The sequence below is a fragment of the Tetrao urogallus genome (assembly GCF_951394365.1).
Source record: "Tetrao urogallus genome assembly, chromosome: 1".
NCBI lineage: Eukaryota > Metazoa > Chordata > Aves > Galliformes > Phasianidae > Tetrao > Tetrao urogallus.
In genome coordinates this window covers 157,919,411-157,932,646 of record NC_136813.1, presented here as the reverse complement: position 1 = coordinate 157,932,646, position 13,236 = coordinate 157,919,411, and the positions used below count along the sequence as shown (strand labels likewise).

The 13,236-nt window shown below is 38.7% G+C and overlaps 1 protein-coding gene across 1 annotated transcript in view; it reads left to right on the top strand.

Moving 5' to 3' along the window:
• The window catches only part of LGR5 (leucine rich repeat containing G protein-coupled receptor 5), a gene marked incomplete at both ends in the record, with an annotated part of 84,687 nt that overhangs the window by 53,460 nt on the left and 17,991 nt on the right, over positions 1-13,236 (top strand). Inside the window, 3 exons of the mRNA XM_079538246.1 lie at positions 6,129-6,344; positions 9,407-9,478; positions 11,595-11,663. Coding sequence (XP_079394372.1) covers positions 6,129-6,344; positions 9,407-9,478; positions 11,595-11,663 — 357 coding nt within the window. The remainder of the gene's footprint in view (positions 1-6,128; positions 6,345-9,406; positions 9,479-11,594; positions 11,664-13,236) is intronic.

Below are 13,236 nucleotides of genomic sequence, written 5' to 3'. Positions count from 1 at the left end.
TATGTAGATTTACTGGTTTATTTTTGAAATATACCTATTAATCATCAGCTTGCTTTCTGACCAACTGTTTTCACTGAATTTAAGTACTTGTTTAAATAGATGTTTTTATTTCTAGTGAGATCACTTATGTACCAGAATTGTCATTTCAGTATTTTTTGAACAAGAAGGATTGATAAAGCAGGCAGTGATGCACAAATTATTTTTTAAGATCTCTTCCTCGAGAATGTTAAAACAAATTTTATGCTATTAGCAACTGATAAGTTGGAGATCTTCATTTGTACATTTTAGTAAATAAAGGAGGGAAGTCTAATTGGAACTGCTGATGGAGAAGTGAAGCTTCTGCTGCTTTTTTATTGGGACTATTGTAATGCAGCACCTTGCAGTGAATGCCACAGATTCAGATTAATTCTGTTTATTTTCTTGTTTAAAAATCATTGTTTGTTAGTAAGAAGCTTTGCCTATTTCATTTTCAAAGAGAAATGATAATCAAGAATAGATTATGTCACTATCCATGCTAAACCAGTCAGCAAGGATATTTAAAAACAAGCATTATTTACAGTAAGACATGCCACTTGCTTGAATTCCTGTAAAATTTAGAAGTTTTAGTAGTAGAAAACTTTAGTTAATTTAGTTTTCTACTTTAGTAGTAGAAAACTGAGCAGAATACAAGACAGTACCTCTTCCAAAGCGCTGGAAACAATTGTAGAGGAAAAAATAAACCATTTTTTCTCCACTGAAAACCTGAAAAGTTGGAATTTAGTGTAGCACATGGATTTGTCTTCACAAATACAGGATAAAAAAAAATAGTACAAATAAGTTTAACTTTCTGACAGAATTTATATATCACTTCAGTTTTATTTTTAAAATATGTTGCTATGTGCAGAGCACTTTATGATGATGCATTTTTACATGAAAGTTGAGCTAGAAATAATCTTGGCTGTTCTTAATAGTTTGCTTGGCTGGAACAGGTCAGAAAATGGATTTTTCATCTCCTTCTCCCTGCTTCTCTAAACATTTGGCTTTTTAAAAGAAATTCTTATTCTGAAAAAGGAGTTGAAAATTTTGATAATACAGAGTTCTGAGATGCCTCCAGTTCAGTCTTAAAACTAAAAAGCCTTTTTTCAAAAGTGTTAACATTATAAACAGGGTTTTTTTGTGTGTTGATAATCCTGATTTTTAGTTAAAAGACCAAGCAACTTCGATGAAATCACGTTCTCCCAGGAGAACTGTTTTCATGAAAAGACAGGAGCTTCAGTTGTGGTTTTTCACGTCACACCCCATGATAATGAAGCCCACAGAAGGCTTTATCCTTCTTAGGAAACCCAGTACCTCAACAGTTACCCTCAAGCTCCCTATGGAGGAATTTCGCACCGTTTGGATCAAGGTTGTGCATACTCATGCGTACAACTGTACACATACACAAAAATGTCTCAAAACTCATGGCTACAGTCTCCTTTTACTTCATGTTTTATCTACGTGAGCTTCTAGAACCCTAGGGCACACTAGATAACGAAAGAGGGACTAAATCACAGAGTGCCAGGGCAGTGTCAGAGCGCCCTTCTCAGTCACACATTTTTCCAGCCTTATAAACAGCTAGGAGGAGGACAGACATGCAAGAATCCCCAGTCTGTTTGTGCTACCACTAAATATTTGAGTCCAGTCCCCACAAAACCAGCTGTAGGGTCAGACTGCTTTCAAAGTGGGGTACAATTATCTAAACTGGGTCAGCAGTTCCAGGCCGCTGAGTGATGTTTTCTTGCATCCAGCAGAAGATACTCAGTGTCTGACTCCTTTCTGTCTGCTGAGCAATCTCATAAAGCGTTGCTTTTTTTTGTTTGTTTGTTTTTTTTAAATCATACCTGTGAAGAGATACATTTCTCAACCTCAGAACTGCTAATGAGAAATCTTTCTTTATGGCTGAATCCCACCAGGACATGCACTGCCTGTGGGAGGAGGACGAGAGGGCCAAGTGCTAAAGTGATCAGCCATGTCAGGTTCAAATCAGATACACAAGAATGTCCATGTGAGCATCATGTGGTGACGCAGTATTACCACAGTCAGTCTAGCAGGGCAAACAGGGCATAGGAGTGCTCCAAAGCACTGGTCATGACCACCTGCCCTGCTGCCTTGTGAGAAGGGTCCTTGGCTTCTGACTGCTGCCAGATGGGGTTTGTCTGAGTGGTTACCTGGGGCCACTTGGCAGCTTGTACAGACCTGGGCCATCCTGTCAGCATCCTGCATGCAGCCACCTGCTTTGGGAGGCCAGTGGAGGTTACTGGCAACATTCCCAGACACACAAGATGTCTAGTCTTGGACCTCTGTTCTGCAGCCAGGTTCCTAGCATGACCCAACAATTCCTGCTGGTCCCACTTTTTCCCGCTTTTGGGGCTTTGAGGCTAGTTTAAGTATGAAAAAAAAAAAAAAAAAAGAAAAAAGCTTTGGAACTGGATATTTGTTATGTGTTATGTGTGATATGTGTTATACAACATGCTAGTGTCCTGGCACACCATCCAGGATACACCTGAACAACGTATTTGGATATAAAGAGAAATGCTAAGGATCAAAACTCTCAGAGGTGTTGAGACCTTCTCATGTTTTATGTGCAGATGGTGTTTGATTAAGTAGCAGGGCAGAAACAAATGTTCCTAAACTATGACTTGTGATTTTTTTTGTCCTCTTTCAATCTTGCTGTTGCTGCATAGGGTTTCTTGTATCAGTATTGTACAAGCTCATACAAGGGCTGAAATCTGTGGGAACTGCTGTGCTGGCATATTGTAATTAAGCTTTCACAATAATAGCATTTTCCCTGAGGATTGAAAGGGGTATCCTTTTTAAAGGGACATGTTGGGGAAACCACGCTTACAGTAGCCAACTTTATTTTCATTACATTCACTTTTGAAAGCCAGTATTGATGGCACTCTTGCCATTCCTTACATGTGGCTTTAACCTAACTCCTATGAGCAAACCCTTGAGAGGGTCCATGTCACTACAATCTGACACTCTCCTTCCTGTGATACCCACCCCCAGATGTGCCCTCTCCCCAGTCCTTGTTCATAATTGCTCCATGCTTTCAGCAATGCCTGTGTGCTATAGAAGCTGGTGAGGAAGAAAGTGGTAGGAGAGGGAGGAGCATGCCCTTCTGCTATATGTGTGCCTGTCATCAATCCTCATATGCTCTCAGTTCCTTGCCTATCCTGCCTACCGCGTGAAGGACCTTCACATTTGGTTTTGTTGGCATTGTATTCTTGACTTCTTTATCTGTAGTTGTAACTTTCCTCTTGTCCAGTCCCTTCATTACGTTCAGTCCCATATCCCTTGCAAAAAGAGGCAATCCATGTGTTAGATGTTTATCTCAGAGGGAAAAATGACCTGGGAGAAGTTTCCTTCCTGTTCCTATACCCAGCATTTGACTTAACCTTGAATGAAGAAGGAAGATTCACCAACAAGACTTCAAGGATCTTCCTGAGCACTAGGTATTTCACTAGGCTGTACCTGCACTTACTCTTGGGATAAGACTCAGAGAAAGGAAAAATATATGTATTCATGTGGAGACATACCAGTGGCATAAAGCTAGGTGTCCATATTGAATTGATCCAAAAATATGAATCAAAACTTTTCGAAAAAACCTACCTTTCACCCTTTTCAGGCTAACAGTGAATTAGTCATGCTTTCAGTCCTATATGAATAATATCTTTTCATCATACATAACGCATATGGTCCTAGCATTCACAGCATGCCACAGGAAACACCAGTGGGATACAGTCCACGTAGCTCAAGCATTTTCTTTGAAAGGTTTGGACATTTTAAGTGAGCTCATGGTGAATTTCATACTGTCTGCTTTATTTACATGTCGCCTATCAGAAAAGATCAAGCTTTTCTGTTTTCCTAAATTGGCTCTCTCTGGAATATAATAGCAGCTTTCAAACTCACCATGTTATCTATATATTTTCAATTATAAACAGGGTCGTGTTTGTGAGTTAATGGGTTTAGTTTTGAAAGTGCCAAAACTTTGATCAATGCATGTGAAACAATAGGCTGAAAGCAATGATTTTGATCAATGCTTTATACATCAGTGTGCATTACCTACAGTTTGACAGGAAACATAATCACTACCGAAATGTTTTATTATCTGCAAGAGGGAAAAATGGTACTTGGAAATTCTAAAAAGATTAGATAACAAAAGAGCACTTGAGGCAGTGCTTATGAGCACTGGTAGAGTGTATAGTCCAGCAATAGGACATGCAATGCAAATCATTGTAGTTTCAAATTTTCTTACAAAGTTTATTTAAGGAATAAGCTACTTAGAATCTCATTTATTTTACAGCAGTCCTATGTTGTCTATTTTGCTTACATAGTATGGTGGGTTTATACTTGGAAACTTCAGTAATATAATTGGTTCCTTGATCTGCTCCTGAATGTTGGTAAGGTAGAAACCCTGACCTCTCTGAGGACAGCAGAAGTACTGCCTCTGCAGCCACAGGATCACACAGACAGCTGACTTCTGGCTTTGCCACACGAGCAGCAGTTCTGTGAGTAACTCCTCTGGAGCCTGTCCTCCTCTGGGAGGCTGGAGCTGCACAGTCAGCCTTGGCACTGAGCAAGAAGCTGACTGTCACACAGTGACACATTTAGGCTGAATAAAGCCTCCATTCTTTAATCAGTGTAACTGTCAAACTAGTGCAACTTTAAGTTCTTAGTTTACATACCAGCATCACACAGGGAAGAAATTTACATCTAACCAAACACAAAGAAACCTCATCATTCAAATTATACCTTATTTGAAAACACAGGCATGGCACAGTTGTTGCCTGGGGAATGGGGGAGGTACAGCATGACTGTTCCTAAACACTTCCAGCCTCACCCATTTGTTGACCGACCCTGGAATTATTTTGAAAGTTCTGTCTCTGCTGCCTGCCATGTCAGTTATTATATCGAAAATTTAATTGTACAGGGGCTTTGACACTGAACTTTATAAATTTGTTCCAACTGACCTTGTCTCAGTTATTTGCCAGCCTGGCACGAAGGCTTCGCATTCATTATTTGTTCTCATGCAGAAGGTAGAAGGAGCACAGGGCAGGAGATAGAATGGACCTGACGTTTTACATGACTGTGAATGAGGAAGCAGCTTTAAATAAAGAGATTATCATGCCCATCACAGAGAGTATTGCATTTCTCTCAAACAGAACAAATTTAAGTTGTACAGAATTACTTATTTGTACCTTGCTGTGTGTGTGTTTTTGTTCTTCTTCTTTTTTTTTTTAATAGTGTTTTCAAAACTTCTATTTAAATTTGTTTTTATTTCATCATCTCTGTACTCTTCTGAACAGACATCTTCAAGAAAAGTTTTAGAGATTCGCTTCTATGACGTAGTATTTCTAGTGCCTAATCTGCAAAAAGTTAAATAGATTTAATCCCTTCTTGCAGAAGTGTGAAAGCAAGATATCACCTGCAGCTCAGGGAAGGTGCAACATGTAGCTGAGCTCCCTCTGTTGGCTCTGCAGAGGCTGAAGTACATCAAGTAACTTCAAAGGGAATCAACTGCATTAGCAACACCAATCTCTGTTTAAAACCGTTTTGCTCTTCTATTAAGAAATGTTACGTTCGTTGCTCATTAGAATAATTGAACTACTCAACTTTTAAGAAGGAGTGAAACATGAGCAGAAACCCAGAAATAATGTTTATTTTTAGCTTTTAAAAGTGACGGATAGCATCTGAAAATCCAAAACAGCTTTCAGCACTACAACTCAGTGATTTATAGATTCCGGAAGAGAGTGTCATCTTGAGTTTCTTATATTTTTTTTATTCCATACTTTCAAATAATTGGTAAACAACTTTGTGACTGGTCCGTAGAGAGGCTCTGTTCAAAAGTGATTGGTCTATGCTCTCAGTGAACCAATGACCCCAATGGAGAGCTGTGAGCAGTGAGCCAGCTGCTTAGGAGACTTGTGAACACCATGTGAAGTCCCAGAGATAATGTTGGAAACAAGATGGAAATCCAGAATCTCTGGGAAATGAAAAACTGATGTGACAAATGCTGCCTATCCTCATTGTGTTCTTGATGATAGTTCCTTGTGAAAGTCCACTGTTCTTTTCTCTGAATCAATTTTCTTTATTTCTTTTTCTCCTAGACGCCTGGATGCCAACCACATCAACTATGTGCCCCCCAACTGCTTCAATGGCTTGGTCTCCCTTAGGCACCTGTGGCTAGATGATAATTCCTTGACAGAAATACCCATCCAAGCTTTTAGAAGCTTACCAGCACTTCAGGCAATGACACTGGCACTGAATAAAATTCATTACATACCGGACTATGCTTTTGGAAACCTCTCCAGTTTGGTAGTTTTGTAAGTTTTATCAATTGCTTTTTAGCCAGAATCTCTGCTTCTTTGAAGGGCTTTGACTTGCTTGTGATTAATTACTTGAAATACAATGTTTAATTTACATGTTACTTGAGACAACCTAAATAGCTGCATACCTGGGTTAGCTAAGCCTCTATTTTTTTTTTCTTTCAGTGTTAATATTAAACTTACACTGTCTTGGACTATAAAGCTGTAGTTCCCTTCTACTTTTGCACTAGGCTAATGATGACACTCTTTATGTGTGCAGTCCTTTCTGCTATGGAAAATGTTATTTTTTAAATATAAAGTAACTTTTTGTTTGTATAAGTATTATAAATGTTTTTTTAATTATCTTAGAGAAACAGAACTTCCACATCATCTTAGAGTTAAAGTCACATTTGCTAAAGTGCTTGATTAATCTAACTTAAAAGTTTTGTCTCCAGTAAAAAAATGTAAGGGAATTTTTAAAAAATCACCATATCTGGTAAGCAAAATTAACAGGAGTAGGTGAATTGTATTGTATGCTTTCTAAGGCAGTACTGAATGGAGAAAGATTAGAAAAAGGAAATGAACTGAAAGCTTTGCGGGTGACTTGGGAAGAATGCTTCCCGGTAGAAATTATGTAGAGTTCTACTTCAGAGATAGTATATGTAGCTTTATATTGTGATATTTTTGCGTACCAATACAGTTCGATGAATCAGATGCAAAACCGTCTCCAAAATCTGGAAGGAATACTCTGGAAATCAGTTTTTTATCTTCTGGGAATGCACCAAGTGGAAAAAATGCTAGACAGGCTGGAGAAACTAAGGAAGAAACTGAGGAATAGAAGTTATTTCAGGATACTTTGGAAAATGTCAGTATTAAGGAGAAAATAATATAGTCAAGAATTACAACCTGTCTGAAACTATAGTCTGTAAGATAGTTAGCGTATTTTAGCATATTCTAACCCCACTGCAACCATTGAACCTGGCACATTTCAGGGTTCTTTATTGAGTATTGTATTCATCAACTCTGCCTAGTGCTTAATACATTCATTTAAACGTATAGAGCACCAATTACAGGTGTGCAATAGCTGCCTTGTAGTACACAATCCTTGCCCTATGTTTACATTGAGTATCAGTCCCATTCCATTGAAAGTGGATAGAGGAGTGGATAGACTTGTTATTTAACCAAACTCCTAGACATCTCAGTAATGCTGGGAAGGTAGAGAATGTCCTGAATGTCATTCTCTAGATCCCTACCAGAAATGCGGAGATAGGAGGACATATAAGGAAGGCCAGGAGAAAATGACCTCTTTATTCCCTGATTGCTTCTGCTCACTTAGGTTCCCATATTTTAGATCTGAACTGCTTACTTCTGGTCTCCTGGGTTTCATATTGATTGACAATTACATTATTCCTCATTATCTGCAACATCTGATGCTAAGCTGGGACTCTTTAGCCTGGAGAAGAGAAGGCTGTGAGGTGACCTGATAGCAGCCTTTCAGTATTTAAAGGGGAGCTACGGGAAAGAAGGGGACAGACTTTTTAGCAGGGCCTGCAGTGAGAGAAAAGGGGAAATGGTTTCAAGCTCAAATAGGGTAGATTTACATTAGACATAAGGAAAAAGTCTTTTATAGTGAGAGTGGTGAGGCACTGGAACAGGTTACCCAGAGATATGGTTGATGCCTCATCACTGGAGACTTTCAAGGAGAGGCTAGATCAGGCTCTATGATCTACTTGTTCCTATTTATTGAAGGGGAGTTGAACTAGATGGCTTTTAAAGGTCCCTTCCAATTCTAAGGTTTCTGTGATTCTATGATTCTCTGATTTTTGCCTCATCAAAATATTCGTGTGCAGTTATGTTTTCTTCTGTTTGCTTCTCTATTCATTCTGGCAAATTTCCAGCTGTGTGTGAATATGCATGTTCGTCTGGCACAGGTTTGAAGCTCCACCACTAGCAATCCAAACTGAAGTGGAATTTGTAGACATTCTTCATGCTAACTCAAACATTACAGCTCAGTGTAGTCATTTAAAAAAAAATTATTAATTTTTTTCCTAGGAAGGGGGAAACCTACAAAACATTTGTATTTTGCTATCAGGAACCTTGCTTTTTATGGACAGAGATACTGAATGTCTCTAGGTTCTGTGATCTTTAAAATTATTTTCAGAGCAGAACAAAGCATTAACGGGTGTGTAACCAGCAGCTCCTCAATCACAATCCATCTTTTCTTTTGAAGTGTTACTCCCATAGTTTTCCTCCACTATGAGAGTGAAATGTGAAGAATAAAGTAGAAGTTTGCTGCAAAAAATGCATCCTCTTCAAAAGTCAGTTTGAATAGCACTAAATTGCACATACTCCCATTAATGAGCTTAACACAGATTGATTTTTTCCGTGTCAGTATAAAAATCTTAGAAGTAGGCAGCATTCTGGTCCTTCACGTGGGAGGGCTGGACTGGAATGAAACATGCAGTTACTCTCGGGGCTGAACATTTGAGAAGTGTTGACCTACAGGTGTTTACAGTTTCAAGGAAGAGCAAATTAAAGCTCTAAAAATTGATTAGTTCATTCATCTCAGTGAAGCTATGACTCCTTGTCCTATGGCTTTGTGTCTTCTTTCTGCAAGGCTAATGGCTGTTTCTGCCTTATTATCTTTCTGTTCACCTGCTATTCTGTGCCATCCCCGCTAACAGCCTGAGTATAGGTTTTCCAAGTGAACACCACCCACAGTTCTAAAGGCAACATGTTAATTAATAATATGTGAGAATATGTATACAATTTCACAATATTTAATGTGCAAAACCCACTCTAAAATTCCAGGTTATGCCCTTTCTAAGCCATGTAGATGGTTGTAAAACAAATCCGTTCTATGGAACCAAATTGAATGCTGCATGGGTGGAGTGATGTCAGGAGAAAGCAGAGGGGGAAGTGAAAGTGCCTACTCTACACACTCTTGCAAAAGCATGACTTGCGTTTAATTGGTACATGCCTGAAAATAAGTTTATTTTGATTTAAGCATCAAAATGTTTTGCTTGAGTCCACTGTGGGCAATGTGCTTTCCTGACTGTGTGCTTAATGTTCCCCTGCAGACATCTCCATAACAATAGAATCTACTCCCTGGGAAAGAAATGCTTTGATGGGCTCCACAGCCTAGAGACTCTGTGAGTTGACCTCTTATTTGTTTCCTTTTTTTTTTTTTTTTTCTTTTTTTTTTCCCCCCAGGGGAAAATATTCATTAATATTCTGAAAGAATAAAAATAGCCTAAGAGCTAAATGTGTTTTTTGGCTTGTCTAATCACTACAGGATCTAAGTGATCGTTTACAATACCTCTATATGGCAGATAGTATTTTTGACAATAAAAATCAGCTTGCCTTTTTAATAAGCATCGTCAGTTGATAAATTGTTTAAAGGACATTTGAGAACTGTATTGGGCATTGAAAAAGAAGTGGCTATCCATGAGCAGTTGTGTTTGTCTAGTTTAGTACTATTTATTTGTCTTGTTTAATCAATAAACTTAAAGGCCAGATTGGGAAACTGTCAGAGTGAAAAGATATACCACCAAGAAACTGTCTCGCCATAGAAGAGGGTTATGAAATCATATAATTTTATTCTTTTTATCCCTAGAAAAAGAGAAAATGCCAAATACATGAATCATGTATGTTTTACAAGGAAAGATATCTCAGTTGTGTCCAAGATCATGTCTTTAAAGAGCTTTGCTGAAGAATAACATTGATAAGGGTTCAAATCACCTCAAGCTTTTGTCAAAGTTCTGTTCATATCTATCTGCTAGAGTAGGTAATAGAACTCCAAAATGCTGCAGGAACAGTAAAAGCTTGCGTATCTTCTTCTCTACCACCTGCCACAATCAGCTAAATCCTTCTCAGAGATTTTAGAGATTTCACCTAACCAGGGCAGAGGATAAAGATCTGAGGAGCAAATAGACAAAATATCAAATCCGAATAATGCTAGTCTAAAGGTAATTATTTTCTTTCTTGTCCACAGAAGTATGTACTGCTCACTTTCATGTTTCAGTAACACCAGAAAGCAAGAAATTTTGACCTTTTTTCTTTCTCTGTTCATTCCCGAGTTTCAGCTGCACTGATCCCTTCAAACTGAAATGCAGTTTTACAATTTTGACTTTTAGTCTGCTGTGAGTTGAAAGGAAGTCCCTTAATGTAGCACCGGAAAGGGGGACAGGAAAGAGAGAGGGAAAATGTAATAGTTTGTTGTGTTTTTTTAAGTGAGATTCACATGGCACTTGGTCAAAAATGGGGGGAAAAAAAGAACAATGGAATAAGTAATTGCAAACCCAGTCCCAGCCACCTGGTATGAAAGAGATGAAAACTCAGAGGACAGTCATGAATCTGGGAATGGATATAGGTGCAGTCTCTTCACTGCAGTATGGGAGTGTAGCACTTGCCTCAAGCTTACTACTTGCGTACTATATAGACCAGTTTCAAGGTAGCTTCAGGACAATCTAAAGAGATCTCAGCATAAACTATGGAGGTCAGTTTTAAGATCATTTGCTTGCATTGATGCATAAGTCTGGAAATCACTTATCACTGCAGGGCAAAGCAGAACTGTGCTTGCCTGTAATCTCTTTCTGTCAATAAGTGGGAGAGAGAGATTTACAAGCAGGAAGGAAAGCCTCCTTGAGTTCAGACAGCAGTTTCCTGCCTGAATTACTTCAGCCTGATACTGTTTCAATTTCCATCTATTGTAAACTGTGATTTCTGTTTCGCCCATTCCATAAGGCTGTTTCTCAAATTTTTCAGACTATATTCTTCAGAAAGCACTGCTCAGGGAGCAGGCGCACCTCAATTTTAGTTTCAGGTGTCTCCTGAATACTAAAGGATGCACACGTCTTGCTCAAGGCAGAAGTATGTGTATAGTTCATTCACTTTACCATAATGAAGTCTAATTGCCACTGCAGCACGAGCAGTTCTTAAAGCAAAGGTCACTACCCTAGCTAAACTACTGCTTTTACAATTTGTATGGTTAGAAACAGTCTCCATGTGAGTACTGCCAAAGCTTAAATTGAACAATACGGTTAATGATAAAGTTGTATGTTTTCCCTCTTGATACAAAAAATAAGAATGAGAATGTGACCTAAACAGATTTTTTACAGAACATCCGTGAACTTTAAAGATTTCCTGGGTTTTGGCTATCCGTTTCTCATTCAATGCATGAAAAATGGTATTTCATTACAAGTGCCAACAATTCAGTTATTCCTGACGTAACACAAAACCTAAATAACACAATCTGTTTTCACACAGAGATTTAAATTACAACAGTCTGGACGAGTTCCCCACTGCTATCAGGACACTAACAAACCTAAAAGAACTGTAAGTACAGCATTTATATTAGGATGGAGAATGTTTTGTCTAGTGTATGACTGATTATTTTCTTAATGCTGGTGATTTTGTCAGTAATCCCTAAAATCTGATATCCTAGGAAAAGCTAATAAATGTGCCAACATGCATAAAAGATAATTTTCAACATGCAGTTTAGAGCATTCAAGTTCTGACAACTTTTATACTGCATTGTGCAGTAAATTTTCTTCAAGAACTTCATCCTTGGAACACAGCTAATTTATTTTGAGTCCCAAACACAACAATTGTTCTTTCCAAGCAATCCAAAATATCATAATATGTTAGACTAAGGAAAAAACATGGTCCTCTTACTGTCTTATCAAGTTTAAATGTTTTCTTCCATCCCTCCTCCCCCATTAAATTAAAGCATTCTCTTTTCAACTTAAATAGTCCTTTGTAATGTTGTAAACAAAACACTTGTGGATGCACAGACATAGTTTCTCTTAAATGACATCAATAATGAAATGAAGCCAGCCAAGTTTATTGTAAGAAACAGCTGAGTTATAAAAGAATGAATGAAATATTCACACATTTTAAAATGATGTGTACAACAGTATGTATGTCCAGAGTTCTTTCAGTTTGAAGTAATTGCCACTCATCAGCATAGATTTTACAAAAACTAGCTAATCATATAGCAGCTGGACACAGTTGACACAGTTGACACAGTTGTAGTATTACTGCATCACTCATAATAACGCCACTTTCTGAGGCTGGGATTTTTTTGGAAGCAGGGAACCCCCAAGCAGTGTTGACTCCAGCTCAGTGCCTTCTGTGCTGCCCAAGAGTGTGGCTCTGCGAGGCTGTGAGTTTTTCAGTCCAGCTACTCTCAGCTGCTGTTCTGTTTCCTGAAGCCTAAAATAATTGGTATGAAATCCAGTGGCCTTGAAGAACTGCCCTTCTTCTGACCACTGGAGTCAGTAGCCAAATATGGATAACCTAGGTTTGCAGTAAATGCACCTTGTCCAGTCCAGCAAATTGCCTGATGTGCTTGAGATTTCTCGACCCCATTGGATCTCACATCTAGGTATCAAACTGCTTGTGTCAGCTGAGCTCCTCTGCGCAGGAAATCTTTGGAGTGTTAAATTGTAACCTGAATTCCCAAATCCAGCACAGAACCTGACCGTACATCAGTGTTTTGCTTGGCCCTGGAAGCTGATCTTAAAAACATGAGGTGTCTCTCATTGGGTTCCTTCTGTTCTCAGCAAGAGGAACCCAGGGCCACAAAGATTCAGTTTATTGCAGGGCTACATTACTAAGGTGTTTCTGGGTCAGGCTTCTTCTCTTTCTCAGAATTTGTGCTTGGACTAAAAACACTAACCATGGCTTTTTTTTTTCTTGTCTTGGAAAGAGCAAGCCATCAAGGCAGAGCTATACAAGTCCCAGATGCTCTGCCCTTGGTGTTGTCAACTGTAGGGTCAGTTCTCTCTCCAGAATGGGTACAGACGTTAGGTTTTGAAGATGCCTGTGAAACATTTTTCCCAGTGTGGCCTTGCTATAGTGTCCTTACCCAGGAATGCAGATAGATTTAAGCTGTTTTGCTCAGTAT